The sequence below is a fragment of the Alligator sinensis genome, unplaced genomic scaffold, assembly GCF_000455745.1.
Source record: "Alligator sinensis unplaced genomic scaffold, ASM45574v1 scaffold264_1, whole genome shotgun sequence".
NCBI classification, from domain to species: Eukaryota; Metazoa; Chordata; order Crocodylia; family Alligatoridae; genus Alligator; species Alligator sinensis.
In genome coordinates this window covers 4,982,722-5,006,049 of record NW_005841831.1, presented here as the reverse complement: position 1 = coordinate 5,006,049, position 23,328 = coordinate 4,982,722, and the positions used below count along the sequence as shown (strand labels likewise).

General features: G+C 44.5%; 1 protein-coding gene and 1 non-coding gene across 7 annotated transcripts; both read left to right on the top strand.

Annotated features, from left to right (window-relative positions):
- The first annotated feature begins 9 nt into the window (after nucleotides 1–9).
- On the top strand, nucleotides 10–23,322 carry PPP1R8 (protein phosphatase 1 regulatory subunit 8). Of its 6 annotated transcripts, none has more exons than XM_025212333.1 (8): nucleotides 10–225; nucleotides 6,522–6,641; nucleotides 11,829–11,906; nucleotides 16,922–17,075; nucleotides 17,862–18,082; nucleotides 19,712–19,856; nucleotides 20,510–20,574; nucleotides 21,365–23,322. In XM_025212333.1, exons 3-8 carry the CDS (start codon nucleotides 11,892–11,894, stop codon nucleotides 21,716–21,718), a joined length of 954 nt encoding a protein of 317 aa, XP_025068118.1. In that variant the 5' UTR covers nucleotides 10–225; nucleotides 6,522–6,641; nucleotides 11,829–11,891; the 3' UTR covers nucleotides 21,719–23,322. The 6 variants fall into 6 exon arrangements, with proteins under 6 accessions (XP_025068118.1, XP_025068162.1, XP_025068198.1 ...); XM_025212377.1 differs by having other exon boundaries at nucleotides 6,519–6,641; XM_025212413.1 differs by having other exon boundaries at nucleotides 10–232; nucleotides 6,519–6,641.
- On the top strand, nucleotides 13,788–13,954 carry LOC112552019. Its single transcript, XR_003096380.1, has one exon.
- Nucleotides 23,323–23,328: the final 6 nt, after the last annotated feature.

The following is a 23,328-nucleotide window of genomic DNA, read 5'->3' as shown; positions in this document are numbered from 1 at the left end:
TCCCAGCTCCCACGGCTGCAGCTGCAGGCCGGGAGGAAGGTGGGCTCCGCCTCCCCGGGCCCGGCGCAGCGAGGAGCAGCCCGGCTTGAGATGACCAGAAGCGCTGCTGTCCAGGACGGCGGCCACCAGGGAGCGGGCCGGGGCCGAGGCTGCTCCTTGAGGAGGGCTCGGTGCCTGCAGCTGTGGTGTTTTTCCTCCACGGGATCCTGCCTCGTTCAGCGGCCGGTTGGTGGTAGTTTCTGAACCACTGTTTACTTGACCGTTCCCCCCCGTGCCCCTCATTGTATGTGCTTTATAATCCTGCACCCCCTTTACACCCTGCGCCAGATAAAAACTTCTGTAATTTACTCCTGGGGTTTTCTCTGATCTTTGTTCCCGTTGTTTTTGAAGGTCTGGAGCACATTCATAGGTGCCACTCAGCATTTTATTGGTGATTCTCCACCTGTGAAACAGTTAGGTAGCACAAAGAGATTGAGGCTAAATTATGAATTGCTGGTTCCTTTGGGTGCTCATTTGGAGGTATTTCAAATTTTTTTTCTTGAGCGCAAGCATTTTGAGTACATTTTTGTGAGTACAAACCTGATGATCTTGCAAGGTCCCTTCCAGCCGTAATGTCTATGACATTTTTGTAGCAGTTAACAGTCAGAAGGAAAAGCCTCTGTGCAATTGAGACCGGTGTGATCAGGTCTGCAAACAAGAGGTTTGACGTCCAGTTCCACATGCAGCCTCCTTTCTGGCAGTCGCTAAGCTCTGAGTACTTGCCTCTGCAGTTTGAATGTTATTTATTTCACAAGTTGTTCTTTATTTCTTTTTTTAAGTAAAAAGAAAATCTCTTAGATGATACTGACTCCCACATGAATCATCAGCAGGGCTGGGAGCTTGACCCTACAGACTTCTACAATACGATGAAGTAGCTGGTAGCTGTAGCAACCTGTTACCTTCCGGATGCTAAATGGAGCTCTCATATTTTGTCAGTGAGATTCACAGCTATTTTCCAGGCAGAAAAATACTGAAGCTCCAGATCCTTGGTTCATTTCAATGTTCTGGAGAGGGTTATGCATTTTTTTTCTATGAATGTCCTTGCTCTGCTCACCTTTGCTTATGCTCTCTTTCTAGCCTACACCCAACCCAGGAGCATAACTAGGGGTGGGCAAGTGGGACCCAAACCCTGGGCCCTGACAGAGAGGTCATGTCAGAATGTAACAGGAGCAGGAGCAACAATGGACACCTCCCTCACTGCTTTCTGGTAGGGTTTTGTTCAGGGTGGAAAACTTTCATGCTGCAGGCAGGGACATGCAGGCTGCAGATCACGGCTTTGCCCCGGGTCCTTGCAGCAATGGCAGTGTGGTCTGGAGCAGGGGCAGAGCCATGATCTGCTGCCTGCACACCACTGTCTGGACTGTGCATGCTGCAGATTGCAGCTCTGCCCTGGCCCTGACCAAGCTGCTTCTGCCACAAGATCCCACTGGCTCTGGAGCAATCCCTGCCCTGCTGCACTCCCTGCCAGCATGGCTGGGGCTGGTCTTCATGGCAACCCCTGCCTTGTGCTATCATGCCTGGGGTCTCCATGGAGCATGGTCTCCCAGCCATGCAGGCAGGAGCTGCTGGGAAATGGAGTCCAGTTGTTAGCCAGCTCCATCATTTTGCCCACCCCACCCCACTAGCTATGCCTAGACCATCTCCAACCAGTGGTTATCCAACCTCTTCTTGAACACCTCCAATGATGGAGAGTCCACAGCTTCCCTCAGCAGTCTATTCCAGTGTTTCCGAACCTTTTCTAGCCCAAGGCACGCTTACATTAATAAACGTTTTCTGCAGCACACCTGTTAAGGCGTTCTCCATCCTCATACCTATTGTAGCTCATTACCATGGCAAAATTCCATGGCATACCTGTTCATTTCTGACTACACACTTTTCATAGATTTCAGAGACATTGGGGCTGGAAGGGACCCCACAGGATCATCAAACCCAGCCCCCTGCCAGGGGCAGGAAGTCAGCAGGGATCATAGGATCCCAGCAAGGTAAACATCCAAATGTGTCTTGAAGGTGTTCAAAGTGGATGCTTGAACCACCCCCGGCGGCAGTCGATTCCAAACTTTGGGGGCTCAGACAGCAAAGAAGTTCTTCCTTATGTCCAGCCTGACTCGGTCGCAGAGGAGTTTGTGACCATTCGATCTTGTCATCTTTTGGGGCGCTCTGGTGAACAAACATTCCCCCAGAACCTGGTGGACACCCCTGATAAACTTATAGGTGGCCATCAGATCGCCCCTGAGCCTGCACTTTTCCAGACTGAAGAGTCCCATGGCTCTCAGCCTCTCATCGTAAGGTCTGTTTTCCTGACCTCTGATCATGCGCGTGGCTCTCCTCTGCACTCTCTCTAGCTTCTCCACATCCTTTTTGAATTGTGGAGCCCAAAACTGGATGCAGTACTCCAGCTGTGGCCTCACCAAGGCCAAGTACAATAGGAGAATGATATCCTGGGATTTGCTTGAGAAGCATCTATGGATGCAAGCCAGTATTTTGCTTTCTTTACTAGCTGCAGCACACTGGTTGGGAAACCGTGGTCTATTCCACTGCCCCAGTATTCTAACAGTGAAGAAGTTTTTTCTAGCTATCCAATCTAAACTAATTTTGCTGCAACTGCAAGCCGTTGGTATACCTCATGCTGCAGCAAGAGAGAAAAAGTGTTCTCCCTCCTCTTAATTGCAGCCCTTCAAGTATTTGAAGACCACTATCATGTCCCATCCTTTTCTGCAAGCTGGACATGCTTAAATCCTTCAGCCTCTCATCATATGATTTGCTTTCCAAGCCCTTTATCATCTTTCTTGCCTGCCTGTGGACCCTTTCCAACTTCTCCATGTCCTGATAAAATGTGGAGCCCAAAACTGCAAACAGTACTCTAGATGAGTCCTAACCAATGCAGAGTAGAGAGTCACCATCACCTCCCCCATCTTGCACCTAATTCTTCTGTGGATACATCCCAAAACCACATTTGCTTTTTGTGCTGCTGTGTCACACTGCAGATGAGTCTGTAATCTACCAAGACTCCCAGATCCTTTTCCATAGTGTTGCCATTCAGCCAGGTGTCACCTATTTTGTATTTGTGTTTTTGATTATTCTTCCTGAGGTCTAGTACCCTGCACTTGTCAGCATTGAACTTTATTCTGTTAGCTTCAGCCCAGCTTTTCAATTTCTTGAGATCCTTCTGAATTGCCCTCACAATCTTCCATGTTCACAGTCCTTCTCAGTTTCATGTAGTTCACAAACTTTCTCAAAAAGCTTTATATGCAAGTATCCAGGTAATTAATAAATACATTGAACAGCATCTGGCCCAGACTAGACTCCCTGTGAGATTCCACTCAAAGCCTCCTGCCATTCTGACATGGACCTGTTAATTTTGTGGCCTTTGAACCAGTTTTCTGTCCACCTTATAGCAGTTTTGTCTAGTAGCCCACATTTCTTCAATTTGTTTACAAGAAGCTTGCGGGGGGGGCCTTGTCAAGAGCCTTCTGAAGTCCAGATATACTATATCCACAGTATTCCCTTCATCCACCCAAGTAGTTACTTTTCCAAAGGAGTTTAAGTTTTTTTTGCCACGATTTGTTTTTCATAAATCCATGTTGGCTACTTGCAATCAGCCTTTCCTCCTCCAGATGCTTTCCAGTGAACTTCCTTAGGATATGCTCCAATAACTTCCCAGCTATTGAGGTGAGGCTAATCTCAGGTCCTCCCTTTTTTGTTGTTTCTTTTTCCTTATTTTTTTTTCTTAAGAGGGGCACTACATTGGTCCTTTTTCAGTGCTCTGGTACCTCACCCGTCTCCCACAACTTCATGAAGATCATTGCATTGCCAAGGACTGTGAGAGTGCCTCTGCCAGTTCCTTCAGTACCCTGGGATGTAGTTCATCTGGCCCTGCTGACTTCAATTCATTCAGACCCATCAAAAGCTCTCTGACAGTCTCTTATATTATCTCCTCCCTCAGCTGGCCCCCTTCTTTATCCAAATAATCCTTATTAGGTGCCTTGCTGTAGCTTAATTTTTTTGTGAAGACTGAGGCAAAATAGCTGTTATGTAGCTCTGCCTTCTTTGTATCTTCTGTTAAGAGTTCCCCTGGGTAGTTAACAGTGGATCCATAGTGTCCTATGTGCCCCTAACTTTGATATGGAGCATACTTGGTTTGACTAGTATCTAGGAGTGGTATGGGAAGGAAGTATACTTGACACAGGCAGAAACTTCATAGAATAATACTGTATGCTTTTGCAAATTTCTACTAATTGTGAATGAACTGAAGTTTTTCAGACTCTTATAATTTATCCAGACTTGGCAGATTTTCACTGCAAAAGCAGAAAGGTGGACCCCTGATACAGTAGCAGCATTTTTGCCAGTCTGCAGAGCATGCAAGTAAAAACTTCTCAGATCATTGCAGTATTTTTAAAGGAACAATATAACATTGTTCCCTAGTATTTCTTGGTAATAACTAAGCTGTTTTCACTTAATGTTCTAAAATTTCAGCTTCCAGCAAGCACCCTGCATAGAATAGTTTAGCTCAAAAGTTTACATTTTGGCACAGTTATAAGAAGCTAAGAATGAGTTTTTATAATAGAAAGTGTTAGGCAGTTGTGGCTATTGATGTCTAAATGTACCAACCGGTATAAGGGATGAAGACAGTAGGTAGAAATTTTTTTAATTTGACTTGAAATTTCAATTTACAGTAAAGATGTAGTCTCATGCTTTTAAACAGAGCTGTACTTACTGTTATAAACTCTGCTGGCTCTTACTCAATTCTGAAGTTCTTTCCACAAGTTAAGTCTTACTTTCTTCTGAATGCAACTATGAAATGCGAAATATTAACATGAACAAAAGGTGTGGATTTTTAAATACTGTCCATGTGAATCATAGTTATATAGATAAAACATGATATTTTACCCTTTGCTTATGATTCTTCAAAGTAGGTAGGATTTGCAACAGCAGTCTTCTCACACTCCTGGCTATCTGAATCCCAGATTATCAAAAAGTTTCAGATGTCTTCCGCAACTTTCATATAATTTGGGTGCCCATACCTGTTGAGTGTACTATATCTATTATAGTGCCTGCATATTAAGTGTAGCTGGCAATTGATGTAAGCAACCTGTTGGATTGGGAAGCTAGGTAGAAGAGGATGGATCCACTGTAGTGGTTGGCCTGCGCAACACTGAGCTGTATTAGTGGAATGGGAAAGAATGTTGACTTATGGCACAGGGAGTAAGAAAAAAGTAAGTTTAAAGCTATTTTAGCTATTGTAATGAGTCTACCAAGTCTCGTCTAGGATGAGGTTTGTCTGAAATTTTCTAAGTCTAACTCTGCTACACCCCCAAAGTTCCTGCCTATGGAGTATTGGTACCAGTGTATACTAGCTCCTGGTGCTTTTATCTCTGTGGTCTAACAGAAATAAAACAACATGGGGGGTGGAATCAGTGGCTAGTTTAATATAGTACTTTGCATTTGATAGTACTAGTGGAGCTGAACTCTTGCAGCTGTATTAGTGCAATGGTACCCAACCTTTTTGTCCGTGGAGCCAGATGGGCAGTGGGCAGTTCCTCTGTGGGTCAGATCTAGCTGGTGAATGCAGTCTGGTGCCTGGGGCTTGCAAAGCACAGCCACATCTGACCACACAGGAGTGAAGGGGAGGGGGATCGCAGTCTGACCCCGATCCGGCCATGTAGAGAAAGGGGGTGTGGCCTGGCATTGCGGGAAAAGGGGTGAAAGCTAGCCCTAACTGGACCACATGTGAAGAAGGGGGCTTGGCCTGGCCCTGATCTGTCCACGCAAGGAGACTTTTGTGGCCCAGCTGTAACCCACTGCGTGGGGCTGGGGATTTTTGGCAGTGTGGAGAGTGGTACTAGTAACTGCCACTGCTCCCCCGCTGCCAAATTTCCCTACCTGTGGGGAGCACCACAGACCAGATTCCAAGGCTCTGCAGGCTTGCATTTGGGCCATGAGCCAGAAGTTGAGCACCCCTGTATTAGTGAGAGAGCAGTAGCTGAAGAATAAAACCATCCGTCTAGAACCAGTCTTCATGACCTTGTAGCAAAGGAAGTTTCAGAAGTGGGTAATCTAGCAGCAGAGAAGCTGTAGGATTAACAATGGCTTTTATCTGTGGTAAACTACTGTCTTTAGTGAATTTTATTGATCTGTACTTCAGACAGAAAGAGAGAGAGAGAGATGTCCCTCGACTACCCAGTTCATTTACCCATTTCATATTAAACTAACTGTTTCCTGAGGCTGGGACCATTATTAAATTATTGTTACGTAATCAGGAATATTTTTCGTTCAATAAATTGTGACCATGCTTTGTGCTCTGCCCTTATCCCTGTATCTTGTGCCCAGATCTAGATTATGGTTGCACTATCCGCTCCACAAAAACCTTGTCTTTGCTTGCAATCAGGAGCCCCTCCAACAATCAGGTTCTCAAATTGTGGTCTACAGGCATTCCAACAAGAAATAATAGTTTTCTATTGATTTTTCTCCTTTATTTCCAGCAGATGAAAAATACACCAAATTCTTTCTCATAATGATTTCTCTGGGAAGCAACTGCTATCATTACTATAGGCAGGTTCAATGGTAATGAGAGAAGATCCACACAATTTCATATAGAAGGAGAGGTATCTATAATATAGTTTCTAAATTGTTTGGTTTACGGTATAAAAAGGTTTGAGAGCCTGTTTACTACTCTGTGGTGGTTGATTTATAATATCACTAGGGATCAGATGAGTGATGAGCAACATTTTTGCATGAGGTACAAGTGTAGACTTTTTTTTTGCATGTGGTTTGAATAGAGCAGGGGTGTCAAACTCATCTGGCCTCATAAGCTGGACACAGGGTCCAGAGTTGGTCTGCAGGCTGGATTGGGTGCACAGCTAGGCCCCACATTCTGGGACCAGCCCTCAGGTCTAGGCTGGTATGGACACTGCATGCAGCGCATGCCCTGCACCAGTTGTGCTGCTTGCAACATGAGTGCCAGCCCCAGCCCAGTACTGTGCATTCAGCACATGGGGCCAGTCTGGCCAGGTGTTACACATAGTGTGCACTACGTGTGGCACATGGGGCTGGTCTAGGGTGTGTGCTGCATGTGGTGCCTGTGCCAGACTGGCTCCAAGCACTGGATCCAGCACAGGTGGCCTGTGTGTGGGCCTGATCTGGATTAGCTTCAGATCTAGCATGCAGGGTTAGTTCAACACAGGCACCATGTGAAATGCCCAACTCAGACCAGTCCTGTGCTGTATACAGCCCACATCAGATGGGTTCCACATGGAGCACGTGAGGGTTAGAGCCAGCGCTGGCTGCATGCTTCAGGTAACACTGCAGGCTGAACGATACTGGTCCACAAGCCAGGTGAAGCCTGTCAGCCATATCTTTGACATCCTGGAATAGAATAGCGTGTTTGTTTCGCTCCCTTTTCCGATTCTTATGACTGTCTGCCGTTGGGCCAGAAACTGTCTGTAGTGGTTGAATTTTAAGACCTGTCAAGAATCTGTATTGGTGGCCAGCAACCTTTATAATCTGTAGGCCAGAACAGGTCGGCCCCAGACTGGCACAGACTGGGTTGGCTTTGGTGCATCAGCATTTGGGGAAAGCAGGGCGGGGGGCATGGTTTGCCTGTGCCCTCACTAGGGCCAGGCACTGCTGCTGCTTCTCCCAATTTCCCCACCACCACTCTCTGGCTGGGGCATGAGCAGGGTGGATTTGATTTAAATTGCATCGATTTAAATCACTGGTCAGGAAGCCTTGATTTAATCTATGTTTTCCACAAAAAGCACATTCTTGTTCATTGATATCCTTTATTCATTTAACTCAGTGGTTGTCAGTCGGGGGTACACGTACCCCTAGGGGTACTTAAAAAGGTTGTAGGGGGTATGCAGAACAAATGAGAAAAAATTACTGTTTTATAGAGGTGTACCGGTACATCAGTCCCGTGTTGGATCAGCACCAATATAAGGAAAATTGACTGTATCAGCAATCGGCTTTTTTTGGTTGATGTGGCCGTTAACATGGCCAATAAATACCCAGTGCATGCGCGCAGCTGCAATGCAGCACGCAGGTGGCCAGGAGCGTAGCTCAGCAGCATAGAGAGCAGCTGGGTCTGGTTGGTAAGTCTGTTGTGAGGGAAGTGGCGGGGGGAGACTGAGGCCACAGCAGTGAGGGAGGAAGTGGGGCTGGAGCTGGGGCTGGGGCAGGGGCAGGCGCTGCACAGCCAAGGTAGGGCACAGGACGGAGCCACGGCTCGTCGGGGGGGGGGGGGCATATCTCCTGCTGCTGCATACACTTCAGGAGGGCATATGCGAGCTGTGTGCCCCTGGATCTATGCACAGGGTGAGGGCAGGCTGCTGCTGTGGGCTGGAGCCAAGGCAGCACCGGGCTTTTCCCAGCGGAGGGCCTGGGCCTGGGGCTGCACTCAGGGCGGGCAGCCGTGTGGGGGAGGGAAGGGGCATCTGTTGAATGCACCCCTGGGGGAGGCATGAGGGGCATGTGCCCCCCAGATTTTTGTGCAGGGCGAGGTCAGGCTGTGTGCTATGGGCTTGGAGCCAGGAGCTGTGCTGGTTTCTTTCCAGCAGAGGCTGGGTCAGGGCTGTGCTCGACGGGCACGGAGGTGGTGGGGTGGGGTAGGTGGGGGCGAGCTACAGCCACCCCAAAATTCGCCATAGGGCCTCCCTCCCCTTGCCCCCCAGCAGTAGCTTCCCCTCCCAGAGCTGTCACCACCTGTCCTGGCCCCACCCACCCCAAACACAGCCCCATCCCAGCCCCCGCCAGGAAGAGGCCAGTGCAGCTCCCCCATGCGTGCCCTTTCCCCACACAGATTTGGGGGGGCACATCCCCCTGTGCCTACCCCAGTGAGGTTTGCAGCAGTGAGAACTGCCCCCCAGATGAGCCATCTGTGGCTCTGTCCCCTGCCTCAGCCTGACTGGGCAGTGCCTGCCCCTGCCCCTGCCTCAGCCCCACTCCTGCCCTCACTGTGGAGGCCTTGATCTGGCCCCTCCACACAGGTTTACTGCCCAAACGCTGCTCTCCAAGCTTCCGGGCTGCATTCCTGGCTGCATGAGTGTTGCAGCTGCACGCGTGCACATGGTATTTATCGGTGACATTATCGGCCACATTGGTCAAAAAAAAGCCAATTGCCGATAACGTCAATTTTCCTTTTATCGGTGCCAATACAATATGGACCAATACATCAGTGCACCTCTAATGGGCATAGCTGGAAGCAGTAGTGCAAGTACAACTCGCTGCCTAGCACTGGCACCTGGGGGCTTAGGCAGTATGTTACCAACCCCTGATCTATGTAATTTGGTATAAATTAGTACATTTCAGATGCCAGAATTGTTGTTCTTCACAAGCATCTTTGAGCCAAGGTGAAGTTGTGCCTGACATAGATGTGGCAATCCCAAGGGAATGTGGTCCTTTAGAGCTCATGGAATTTCACCTTGCCCGTCAACTCAGACACAGGGGTGTAAGTAATAGCCTGGTTGCATAGTTCAAGGTTTTTAAGAGGCACAGCTAAATTTAGGGTTCTAAATTCACATTTTAAATCAGGCCATTGTTCAGGTGTTTAAATTAACACAAGTTAAAATGAAACTCATCCTGTTTGCATCATTAGCAGCTAACACTTTTTTTTTATAATAGAGAATTCTCCTTTTATATCTATTTTAAACAAAATGTTGCCATAGCAGGAGGCTTTCCAAAAGTAAACTGGATATAGCTGAGGAACTGTTGTTAGTTGTGAGAGAGGTGAGCATGCAGAGTGCATTTAAGGACTGACGAGACTTTCTGGTATAAGCTGGGAGTTTTTTTGGAACAGAGGAGGGAAGGGCTTGTGAGTGTGTTTGTCAGTGAAAGTATGATTGAGTCACTAATGGAAAAGACTAATGTGATCCTAACATGTCGAGCAAGGTATTTCCACTAGAGATAGGAACTATTAAGGCATTGTGCAAGGTACTGGTGAGATCGCATCTGGAGTACTGGATACAGGTGACCAAACTGTATACAAGAAACATTCATTTAAATCAAGGCAGGTTTAAAAGTCCTACTAAGATGGTTGGGGAATGTAGAACTTATTTTCTGAGAGGAGACTAAAACAATTTTACATGTTTAGCTTAGGGGATGTGATTTCTTACCATGTTGGAGGTAACTGACAGGAAGAAAAAAAAACTATAAAGCTAAGGCTTTATAGTTGGCACAAGAACAAATGGGTAAGCTGGCCATGAATATACACTGGAAATTAAAATATTTCTAACCATAAAGGAGAGAGGTTCTGAAACGGTCTTCCTTTAGAAGTAGCAAGAGTTTGAGGGAGAAGGGGGAACGGTTTTAAGATAAACTTGATCAAGATATGAACAGGACATATTTGCCTGCAATAGCAATGAGTTACACTTGATGATGTAGGAGACCAGTTTTGATCCTGTGTTCCTGTGACTTCAAGAATGTCATTATGTATTTTCAATGAAAAAACTTGAAGCATACTGAAAGCATTAAGAGCAGCCCAAAATAAATGAAGTAGTGTTCAATACTGCAGAAAGGCCCAAAAGAAAGGGAATAGTTGTCTGCCCTCTGTCCATTAACAACATGCTGGTATCCACAGTGATCAATAAGTCCTTGGCAAGAAGGATCAAGAGCTCAGTTTTGCCCGTTTTGAATTTGAAAACTGAGCATTCACAAAGAAATGTCTAAAGGGATCAAGATGGTGGTTTGGATGGTGAAAGAGATGTTATTAATAGAAAATCTTTGTACCGCATTTCTAAAGAGTAGGAAATAAAGCAAAAGATGATGGAGGGCTGTGGTTCTCCTCTGCCATTGCTTTCGGATGTTAAATTCTGGGACGATATGGCTGTTGAGCATTGTGCACATTGCTTTGCGAGGGTTTCTGAGCTATCTTGCCAAACACTAAGCATATTTTAATAAGCATGAATTTTATAGGTAATCAGCTAGAAAAAACTTCAGTTACAAATTGGATTTCATGAGTCTGCTGTCAAAGTGCTCCAGTGCTGCGGCTTTTGCCCGGAGCTTTCCAACAGTTGCAAAGAAAAAATAAGTGTTGTCTCTTAAATTATAGTTATTCAGAAATATTTGGGTAGTAGTACAGTTCGGAAACACATCATTTCACTCTCATTGCTTTACAAATAAATTGCAGGAGCCCAGAGATAAGCAATGGTTATGTTCTTGATGGCGAAGGATCCAAAGGATGGTGACATATGGAGGGATATTGGAGGTGAATCATTACAAGTGAAGAACCAGTGAATCCTTGATAGAAGAATTTAAATTCAGGAGTTGAGGAGATACTTTTTTTCATTTTTGGCAGTTGAAGACATAACCTGGAGGCTTTATATTTTATCAGAATTATACTAGCTACAGGGCTTCATGTGAAAAACAGCCTACAAAGAGGATTCTGGGACAATTAATTCCCTTTAAGAAATCCTAGCCATCTCCATCTACCCTACCTGGGAGTTACCTTGGTTTCTCATCAAGCATTAACCATGGAATGTGTTGACAACAGCAGCACCCTCTCTGATCTAATCTTTCATTCAGACTGGTTTACTGCTTTGGCAACAGGTATTTGAATGTTTCAAGATTGTCTAACTTCAGTGAATTATGGAGGATGAATAACATAACCAGTGAGAGGTATGTTTATCTGCAAGCAGAAATTATCTAAAATACCTCAAATAGAGAGCAGTTGAGGCAGTATTTTGTTACTGCACAGTAAATCTGACAAAACTTGAGTTAGTTTGGTATTTATAGTGTCATATTGCTAACAAATATTAGACTATTCATAAAACAAATATTTTTCTCCCTTAAATTTATAGGGCAGGAAAACCTCCACCTGGCCTTCATTTGGATGTTGTGAAAGGAGACAAACTTATTGAGGTATGAAAATAGATGCAGTAAGTATTTGATGCATGCTGTAGGAAATGTGTATGTAGAATTAAATCCCATTGCTTTGCTTCCTCATTCTCTTCCTCTTCACACACCCTTCCTTCTCAACCATACATTAATTTTTTTTTATAAGCAGTGATGCAGTAACTCCCAAACCTTTTACTACAGATAGGCAGGCATAAACTTTAAACTGATTTTGCTGAAGCACAGTATTCCTGTTGTGCGTGTGCTGTGGATCCCAGTCAGACGGCTGTGCTGTGTGTGTTATCTAGAAGGTGATTGAATTTGCTAATTAAAGAGGTATAAAGCTGGAGTGGTTGGGTTCAGTTACTTCAGTAGGGTATTCAGATCCTAAAGAAACAAACTACAGTGATGACAAAACCTACACATGCATCTAAATTTTAAAAAGTAATGAAATTATTTACAAAAAAGAAAAATTACTTTATGTAGATCCTTATTTGCCAGATTTAAATGGCTTGTACCAGACTAAATAGTTGTTTTCTTTCTTGTTTAAATAAGGCTGGGGAGCCCAAATTTAAAATCCAAATAATAGCATTAAAAAGACTTATTCTGAGCTGCTTGTTGCTGGAATATGTTACTTCGGTTTGCTTTTTAATTTTATTTTACAATAAAGATGATGTTTTTACCTTGTTCATCAATGAGAGCAAAAGATTACAAAGCAGAGGGAGACAAAGTAATAATGATAAAAAAGAAATTCAGCATTTAAAAATAAACATGAGACTAAGTGAAGATAAGCCAAAGATGCTGAAAGTCTCTAGTCCAGTGGCTCTCAATCTTCTTAAATTCAGGGACGTCCCCATAGCTTTTCTAAATTTAGTGGCACCCTAGTTGAGAACAAATATTGTACTGCTTCAGCTTACCTTTTGCTGGGTACTGTAATAACTGCTGCTGCCAGGTGAAAGTGCCCTATGCATGTCCTGTGGAGTGCAGAGCCTGGCCAATATTTTATTCCATAAACCTAATGCAGGCAGCCTGCTTCTGCTGCAGTATTTCCTGGTCAGACTCCACACAAGGTGCACTGGGCACTTCCACCTGGTTGTGGTGGTGCTGGCACCACAGCACCCTTGCAAGGGGCTTGCAGCGTCCCAGAGTGCAGTGTTGCCCTTGTACAGAACCACTGCTCTAGTCACAGATTTGTAAGTGTGTCATGTTGCAGAAACTTAAGCCAGGCTGGAAGAAGCACCCTGTGTGAATGCTGTTCCTTACTGCAAAGGTTCCCGACCACCGGACTGCGAAGGCATGGCTGCTGGTCCTTGGTATGCTGGTCACTTCTGGTCTACAGTTTGCTGGTCCACAGTATAAAAAAGTTTGGGGACCACTGCCTTACTGGGAGAGCCTTCTTATAGTTTATGTTGGTAGACTTCCAAAGCAGATGAAACTGAAGCAGAAAAGGCATTCTTAATTTTGAATAGGTGTCCACATAGGGAGTAATGTAGTGTAAATACATTACTGTATTTTACATTCATACCCTAGTTTTTTTTTTCAGTAAGTTTCTTGAACAGACAAGCTATCACTCTTCAGGTTCTTTTTATCACATTGTGTTCTCCCATCACCTGCTCTCTGTATGGTCTATTTAGAACATAAGCTCTGTGGGGCAGATATTATGTTCTCTCTGGCTTGTATAGGCAGAGCATAGTCACAGTCCAGTAACAAGTACTTAACACGTTTAATTAGTGAGGGCCTGGTGTCTCTAATCTAGGTCTCTTATGTTGTGTTGTAATCTTTCATCTTGCCTTTCTACCAAATATAAGCCATTTCTACAACTGTAGTGTGAAAAATCTTTATCTTTCAGTTGTCCTGCACATATGTATTCCAGTTTCTCTGACATTGTTACTGCTAGCAAAATAGGCTGAGAGTTGGCGTGAACTAAGCACTTGATACTAACCAAGCTATCTGTATCTCAGATTTCATAGAGCTCTGAGATGCACTTCGTGATAGCTGGGTCTGAGAAGTGCAACATCAAAACAAACAGCCATGCAGTATTTAAGCTCACTGTGTGGAGGATCACACTGGGTTATAACTCAGAGGCACAGATGTATTTTTAGCACATTCCACGTGGTGAAATGAGGCTGTAAAGTTTTCGTGAAGTTTCACTGCTTTGCATCAGTATATGATGATGTTTGCATCTTTGCAAAGTGGATGCAAAATGCTAATAATGTTTTTACACTGAGTTCGAACAGTTACAAATGAACACATAGGATTTGTCCAGTCCCTTGGAACTAGACTAGAGGTGTGAAAAATTCTTAGATTAGTTCTTATGGCACTGAACGTTACAAGAGGCTTTACTCATGGGGATCAAAATGTTCACATCTGGTTCTGTTCACCCAGTTGGAGGGAGTTACTGGGAGGAGACGGAAGCTCCGTATACTTTTTGCATGATAAAACATGGGATCACAGAATTCAGTAGCACAAAAATAGTGAATACTGGAAAAGCAAATAGGGAATTGTATCTCATGAGTAAGGCACTTTTAGAACTGGTATAAGAGGTTTGGGGAGTCATAAAAGATACTAACCAAATATCTCCAAGCAAATTATTAAAGGAATAAGGTGGACGCAAGGCAACATTCACAAAGGAATATGTAGATAAAATGATGAGGTCTTCAGAAGATTTTCTATTAAATAGGGAGATAACCAAACAAATCAGAATCTTTTCAGCTTTTCAAGGAAAAGATACTAGCTAGAGGAGCTAACAACAATGGGAAGTGTTGTTTAAAATATACATGATGTTGGTTTTAAGGTAAGATAGTTAAATCGTGCTTCAGGAATGGCTGAGAAATCTGACTCCGTTTTAAATTCTACCCTATCAGAATTTATATTTGTCAACTTGGGGTTAAAGAAAAGTTAATGCCAACTGCAATTCATAAGGTACAAATAAGAGAATATATGGGGAATGTGAGCAAAGACTAATTGTTGGATCCAGGTGACCTAATCTGTAGGTGGCTAGAATACAGAAACTGATAACATAGTTTTGGCAGTGCTTGACATCTCATGAAGTAATACGCCAAAAACTTGTTCAAAGTGGCCTAGATATGAGCACCTTCTTGTTGACTGAAAGCTGGTTATAGGACCAGTTATGAAGGGATTTGTGATAAATAAAAATGTGTGGTATTAGAGAGAGGATTTTTTCTGGTCTTCGTTACATCTTTTTGTTAGTGATCTACCAGAGGGAATAAACACTTGGAATTCACTAAATATTCATTACTGAATACTAAATTGTGAGAAGCTGGAAGTAGGAGGAGGCTAGAGAGATGCAGATTAGAGGGACAGAAATGGAGACTGGAACATGAAATTCAGCTCAGAAAAATGTAGGTTAATACATTTGGGGCAAATCAATTTGAAATAAAAATTCAATGGGGAAGAGTAATCTGAAAAGCAGATTACTGCCGAAAGAACTTTAAAGGTTATACTAGACAGCTAATTAGGCATGGTTTCACAAAGTGATTTTGTAGAAAATGAGGCCATGTAATGTGTTTGTGTAAATAAGGCATGAAACTAGAAATCAAGATACATGTGGTCATGTTCTGTGTTCTGCTTCCTGCTTGTTGTATGATTTAGTGCATTGTCACAGAATGAATGGGATGGAGTTATCTGTTTCTTCCCCCTGCAAAAATAGGACTTTAGGATATGATTGTACCTGGAACATGGATATGTTGCAGGCACTATCATTAATAATGAAACTGGCAATCTGGGTAGCAAAAAGAGGAATTTAAGAGTGGGAGTGGGATGAAGGATTAAGCCTTCTCCAGTTTTATATTCCTATATTAAGGAATGATTCTAGGAACAACTTGACTTACAAAAAATGGTAACATTTGTGCAGATGAATTGGAGTGTTAAGTGTTTGGCATATGAGACTCCAAAATTCAGTAGAAAGCTAAGAGCTGCCCAGCTGAGATCTCATTAATTAAGAAGCTGCTTCGCACACAAGATGATATTAACTTGCTCCCTTTAGGATGCCATCACCTTGTAACATCCTGTGGTTAGGAGGGATTATTTACTGAAATTTGAAAAAAATCCCTTAAAGCAGAAGTCGTGACCTGTGGCCTGCAGGCTGATGCAGCCTGCAAAATGATCCAGTATGGCCTGCAAAGGCTTAATATGGCATGGGGAAGCCAGTGGTACAGAGATGCACTGTTCTGCATATCCTCACTGCAGTGTTCCCGCCACTGCAGAGCCTGCTGCTCTACCACATCTGTGCTCACCCTTCTGCAGAGGGGCTAGAGATCAGCAGTGAGGGTAAGTGCAAGAAGCTGACAGCTCCAGGGGGTGGAGGCTTGGGGCCCATGGTGCCTCCTTAAATATCGACTATCAATATCAACCCCCAAAATCTCTGTCAGTGCACCCCTGCTGTTTAGTATTTCCATATTTCAGTTTTGGCAACAGAGAAGTTCTTGTGCTGGTGCCACTTGTTAATGGAATTGCGCTCTGTGGACATTAGGGTATTGAATCTTGGAACTTGTTTCTTTGTGTTTTTTTAGGATTTATATAAAGGGGGTTTCTCAAATACCCAACTTTAACCCACTGAAATAAGACTTTATTCACGTTTACACCATGGAACTAGAATTCATTAAGAAGAGGAAAGCTCAAACGAATTCTAGAATAGATCAGTACTAGGATAAACCAGCTAATTGGAGTAGCTAGCTACAGAATGCTGTTGTTGAAAATGAAGACATAAATCTATGCTGAAAGCTCTGGCCTCGTAAACAGAGATTATAACAGAGTCAGTAAATTTCTTTCATCTTTAGTTGCTGAGGTTCTACAAAGGATGATGCTTGAGTTGTTTAATAAATTCAAGACAAAATTGAAAAATCAAACAGGCTTTAGTGTATAAAGTCCGTGTATTATTCAGTGTGTAATACTTTTCTACTAGGGTATTAAAGATTGTCTGATTAGGGTGGGTTTTCCTTTGTTTGCTTTATTTTCTAAAGTCTGTTTTTAGGAAGATCGGGGAGACTGCATGCATCTGATAAGGTAATGCTGCTATTTATTTGATATTCTACCTCAGAAACTGATCATTGATGAGAAGAAGTATTATCTGTTTGGGAGAAACCCTGATCTGTGCGATTTTACCATTGATCACCAGTCCTGCTCTCGGGTCCATGCTGCTTTGGTCTATCACAAACATCTTAAAAGGGTTTTCCTCATAGATCTTAACAGCAGTAAGTAACTTAAAGTTTAACCAGGGACAGTGTGGGGTGGTTTGTTTGTAAGTTGGATTTCAAAGTTCTTCTGAAGAATGTTTGTGTGTGAAAGAAGATTGAATGACAGAAATCTTGTCGCTCAGTAGAAAATTTATATCCGAGTACCAAAATATTCTTGAATGTCCACAGAGCCATGGTGTTTTCCATTTGCACGTACCAGGTGCTAGGTGATGACATTCTGGATCAGGATCCTGAGACTAGGTCAAGCTGGGGCTGAATAATGCTTATATATTCAGCTGGGTCTGAATAATGCTTGTATTACTCATGTGACCCCTTTCTCATCCAGCACTAAATGGACAATTTTCTAGGCTCTGGAATAGTTGAAGGAGAGGAAGAAGTTTCCTGGTTTCCTTCTTAACTACATCAGAAGTGTCTTCATAATTCTCATGGAAAGGGCTTTACCATTCAGTAGGGCAGTTTTCCAAAAGCTGGAGCCCAGGGGAGGTCTGTTCTCTATCAAAAGGGTGGATATAGGTGGGTTACCGTAGAAGTTAAAGGAATCCTGCAGTGGAATGGCACTTGTCACTTCTACTCCTGACTTGTTGGGAAGAGCTGACACTTCATAGTCTGGGTGTTTGTCCGGTGCTTGAATGAAAGAGTTTGCTGTATGATGTTACCTCAGTGACAGACAACTCAAGGCACAGGTGCTGAATTTCTCGATAGCTAAGCTGGAATGTTGTAAATCCCAGGCACCTCCGTGACAGCTAATGAACCGTTTCTTTTCCATTCTGATGTTCTCTTCAGCACATGGTACATTCTTGGGTCATATACGTTTGGAACCTCACAAACCCCAGCAGATTCCCATTGACTCCACGGTTTCATTTGGTGCCTCTACACGAGCATACACTCTACGAGAGAAGCCTCAGACACTGCCATCAGCAGTTAAAGGAGATGAGAAGATGGGCGGTGAAGATGAGGAGCTCAAAGGCTTGCTGGGCCTGCCAGAGGAAGAGACAGAGCTTGATGTGAGCGCTGCAGAATATTGAGATTCTAGATGGGGTGGGCAGTTATTTGGACCCAAGGGCCACGTATAGAGTTATGTTATGCTGAGCTGTCACAGGCTGGGTCAGCACCCTCTCACCACCCCCGTGGGGTTTTGGGTGGGCAGGGAGCCATTTTTAGGAGTGGGGCAGGTGAAGCCAAGATCATTAGGCTAGGTCACAGGGTGGTGACAGCTCAGGGCAGGGGCCCGGGCTGAGCTGCGGTCTGCTCCCTGCCTGTTCCTGCCCTGTGATGGGGTGTGTATGGGAGTGAGAGACGTGTTGTGGGGGGAGCTGCCTTGGCATTAGGTCCTGGGAGCCAGCCAGGTGTGAGGGGAGGGGAGGGACCGGGAGGCAGGGGGCACGTGCACAAGAGCCCGCCTGGGTGACAGGGTCTGGCTGTTCCCACGGTACTCTACATGGGATTGAGCCCTACCTGGGGCAGCCCGTGTTGCAGGCCCCCTGGCCTGGCCCTGGCCAGTGCACAGCTTCTGGTGGGTCTATTCCCCATGTGGCTGCAGCCAGCTGGGTGCTGCTCTGCTCCCCTCACTTCCAGCAGGAGCCACCTGGCTGAAGCTTCTCCTACCTGCCCACCCATAGCAGTGCAGCAGGGAGCAGGATGGAGGTGAGGGGAGCAGAGCAGCTGCTCTTCACATTGGGTGGGCAGAGTTGGTGGAAGGCAGCCAGGAACTGAAGCTGGAGCCCCATGCACTGAGGCAAGAGCTTCCCATCTGAACCTCCCCCTCTACTCCGAGGGGCAAGAGGAGGAGCCGTCAGTGGAGTCAAGAGGAATAGAACAGCCCTGCCAGCCTGCGCCCTGGCCAGCACACTTAGCTTGCAGCATGGCGGTTCCTGGTGCAGCTGCAGCTGGCCAGGTGCTGTTCTGCTCCCCTTGCCTCCAGCGGCAGCTCCTCCTCCCACTCCTGCCCCTGCTGCACTGCTCCAAGTGGATAGAGGGGAAGCTTCAGCTGGGCGTTTCCTGCTAGAGGCAAGGGGAGCAGAGCAGCACTGGGAACAGCCCCACCAGAAGCTGCACACACTGGTCAGGGCTTGGGCCAGCGGGCGCAGGCAGGAATATGGCACAGGTGCCCAGCTGCAGGTCAGATCCAGTCGATTGGCAGGCTGTATCTGGCCCACACGCCATTTTTTGCCCACCCCTGTTCTAGGTGGATGATATTCTTGTCCTTTAGTTAGTGAGATTGGGTCTCTACATTTCCTGGTCTTGAAGGTTGTTTAAGAGGCGTTTGCTGCTGGTAAGCATTCACAAGCTATCTCATTCCACAACAGCAGGCTTGTCTTTGTGCTGCTTTCCAGGAGTCCTTGTGTCAGGCCTTGGACGTTTGCTCACAAACACCCAATCATGCCCTTTTACCAAGTCAATAGCAGTTTCCCAACCCTATTGCTCATGCTATCAGGAGCCATTGTAGCCTTATCACCTGCATTCAGCTAGTGGAGATCAGGCTGACAGTGGGGCAGAGAACAGTGCATTGATGCTGGCCCTCATACCTTTTCTTCATTTGATGCTGTGTTTTGCTGTTAACTAGCACAGTTGCATGGTTAGATTTGCATACATTACAGCCATACCAACCATTTATTCCATGAATGTTTCCTTAGAACCTGACAGAGTTCAACACAGCCCATAACAAGAGAATTTCAACTCTTACCATAGAAGAAGGGAACTTGGACATCCAGAGACCAAAGAGAAAACGGAAGAACTCAAGAGTGACATTCAGTGATGATGATGAGATAATCAATCCGGGTGAGTTTGCCTTTCTCTCCTCAAAACTCGAGAGTGCTTCTCTACCCCAGTAGGATTCCTATGACAAGCAAGTTAATAGGAAAGTGCTGCCACCACTCCCTATTCTGCGTGCAGTCACATCACGCTCCCCCACGCCGCCATGGCCCCCCCCGGCCTCAGATAGCCAGAATTTTTACATAACTGGCACCTGGCATTGCCCACTCATGCCAGATAACAGGGATTTTACTGTAGTAGATTTTGGCGATTTCTCACTAACTTCTTCGGACTGCCCCTTGGGTCCTTCATGAACTAGTCATTACCACTTCAACTGTTAGGCAGTAAGAGTAGCACAAAGTACCTTGTTTCTCATTTGAGGATTTTGGCTATGTGTTGAAGCCATGGAAAAAAATAAAATTTAAGCATAATCAGGTAGCCTGACCCCAGAAGGTCTGCAACAGACCCTCCCAACTTCAAACCCAGGAGACAGTGTTTGGTGCTACCACTAGATGGCCCCACCAGTACATTTTAGTTCATCTACCTGTAGATTTGCCTGACCACACACAACTCTTAGAATCCCAGCTTCATAAAGAGAAGGTACTAATTTGTTATAAATCCCCTTATGTGCCATATGCTAACTGTTTCCAGCTTTTTTACTGAATGTGTCATTCTTACAGAGGATGTGGACCCCTCCGTTGGGCGTTTCAGAAACATGGTACAGACAGCAGTAGTCCCAGTTAAGGTAAAGAATCATTTCTAAAGCTATCAACAAGAAACTACAGTGGTAGTCCATAATTCCTGTATGAATTGTTCTCTTAAAAGTAGCTGCCTATTTACCTCCAGTTACCTTGGTTAAAAGAAGTGTCAGGACTGTAAGTTCAAGTTTAGGCCGTTTTACAAAATGTTAGATCAGTAGAAATTTGTCCTTAAAATGCCTTTTGGCTTAGTGGTAAATGGCAAAAAACAAGTAGGAAATATTGATCAATTTCCAGTGTGGTGAAAGTGCTAGAATAAAGGTGGCCAACCCACCACACACGTGCTACAAGTAGCACAGGCAGCTGTTGCATGATACATGAGGCCTAGGTGCTCAGTAAAAAGATGCTGGAATTGGAGGCAAAGGGGCTTGAGATTGATGCGAGAGGGAGTGTCAGGTGTCACCATCCAGAGCCAAGATAACCATTTCCACACTCAACAGCTGTCAACAAATTCAGGGCTTTGGATCTTTGCTTGCCATATAAAGCTGTAGTGATTGCCAGGCCAGGGAATGGTTAACCTAGCTCTTGGCAGCGATGCTTTTTCTCCAAGCATCTGGAGGCTTGAGTCCCCTTGCCTGCAGTCCAGCACCCCAAGGTAAAATCTATCAGGTACACCTCTAAGGGGGGCAGATATCAAATCAGCTGTCAGGGAGGGATGAGAGTTTAATTTGTGGCATGCACTGCTGTGCTAGAAGGTTATAGATGGGATCTGGAATAACTTATTCTATTGTTAAATACTAAATAATTCTTTAAATACTTTATTCTGTCCAACTGCAGAAAAAACGGATGGAAAACTCGGGCTCACTGACCACAGATGAATCTTCAACACGGCGCATGCAAAACTTCCCCTACAGTGGAGGATTATATGGTGGCTTACCTCCCACCCACAATGAGGCAGGTTCCCAGTCGCATGGCGTTCATGGGACAGCACTGATTGGAGGCCTGCCCATGCCGTACCCTAATCTAGCCCCTGATGTGGACTTGACTCCCGTTGTGCCATCAACAGTTAACATGAACCCTGCCCCGAACCCTGCTGTCTTTAATCCTGAAGCTGTGAATGAACCCAAGAAAAAGAAATATGCAAAGGAGGCCTGGCCAGGCAAGAAGCCTACCCCTTCTCTACTGATCTGAGATGGGCTTCGTTTGGGGGCGGGGGGTGATGAACTCAAGAAACTGTTTGTGTGCAGTATCGTCTTTTTTAAATTTGTGTCCTAACTGCACGTAATATCCAGAACGGAAGGGTGATTTATCCCTTAAAGATCTGTCTTCAGAACATTTTTTATATGAATGTAAAAATATATATCCCACCTACTTTTGAACCAAATTGTCTAGCAGCCTTTTCTCTTTGCCATTAATTTAGGGATAAACTTCAGAGTCAATAAGCCTGGTGAGAATAAAGGGATAGTGTCAAGTAATTTAGGCCTCAGACGTTTAACATGATCCTGCAAACACACAAGACTAGGTGTAGTGCTTATACTGTGAGTAACTTGACTCCAGTTATAGTATTCATAGTAATTCACACTACTTCAGAAGTCAGTGCTTGCAGGGTCAAGCCTAAATTCAATACTTAATCAGGTCATTAGGAGTAAAATTAAACAATTACTAAATGTAATAAGTAGAATAACTTTCATTTTTACTTTTACAAAACCTTACGACAGGTTTCTGTTTGAGTGCAAGCATTCTCTTGTTGTATTTGCCATCTTGAACATGGGCACATCTAGTGCCCTCACAAGGACTGAAGATGTGGACAGAAAAGTAAAACTGAAACGAACTAGACAGTTTTCTCTAAACATTCTGTTAAACCTGAAAAGCAAATAGCAAAGAAATGGCAAATACCATTGTTGTAACAGCCGTCATAACACACATAAGGACATATATGAACCTTTCAACACAAGTAAAATATCCTTTTTTGTTTGTCTGTGTCTGGGAGGGGACCCTTTAAACTGACAATCATAGAGCATGAGAGGCATGACAGAGTTTGTGAAAAATAGTCAGCAGCATTGGATTGTTCTCATAGTTTCTATGTCGTCTTTAATAACTAAAACCATATGCAATTTTCTACATTGTTGTCCTTTTCCTTGTTAAAAATGAGGGATGGGTTGGGGAAAAAAGCTAGAATATTTCTAAAGTGAACCCAGTTTTCTGATGAAAATTAAGTGCATCTGAACCAAATCAGTTTTCCTAGTTTGGGTGTGCGGCACTCCATGGTTTGATATGAGTGTTCTTTCATTTCAAACAAAGTGGGAATTTTGAGTTGGATACTCCCGCTAGCCCCACAAAGCCTAGGTTCCCAAAACTGTATGAATGCATTCGTATATTATTTTGTATTTTAAATATTTGTGGCCAGAGTCTTTGTATCATTTAGCATAGCATAGCTCAAGTACTTACTCAAAGTACTATTTGGGGAATTCCTCCAGGTTATGTGCACTTAAACATAACTATCCTCTCCCAGAAGTCCACCAGTGCAGGTAGCTGCTTGGCAAGCTAGTATTTTGAAAATGTAACCGCCATCAGAGAGACTGTTCTTTAATGTATCCCATCTGGTTGTACACTCTTGTATTCTTTTGGACGGCTGTTCCAAAAATCAATATGGCTTTTGCTTCTGTAAACTACAGAATGAAAACTTCTGTCATGATATATGTATAAAAATGAGCTGGTAATCCAGGATTGGGTTGATGTTCCTCTCTGTTCCTCCCTCCCTCTCTCTCTCTGTTCCTCCCTCTCTGCCCCCACCCCCCTCC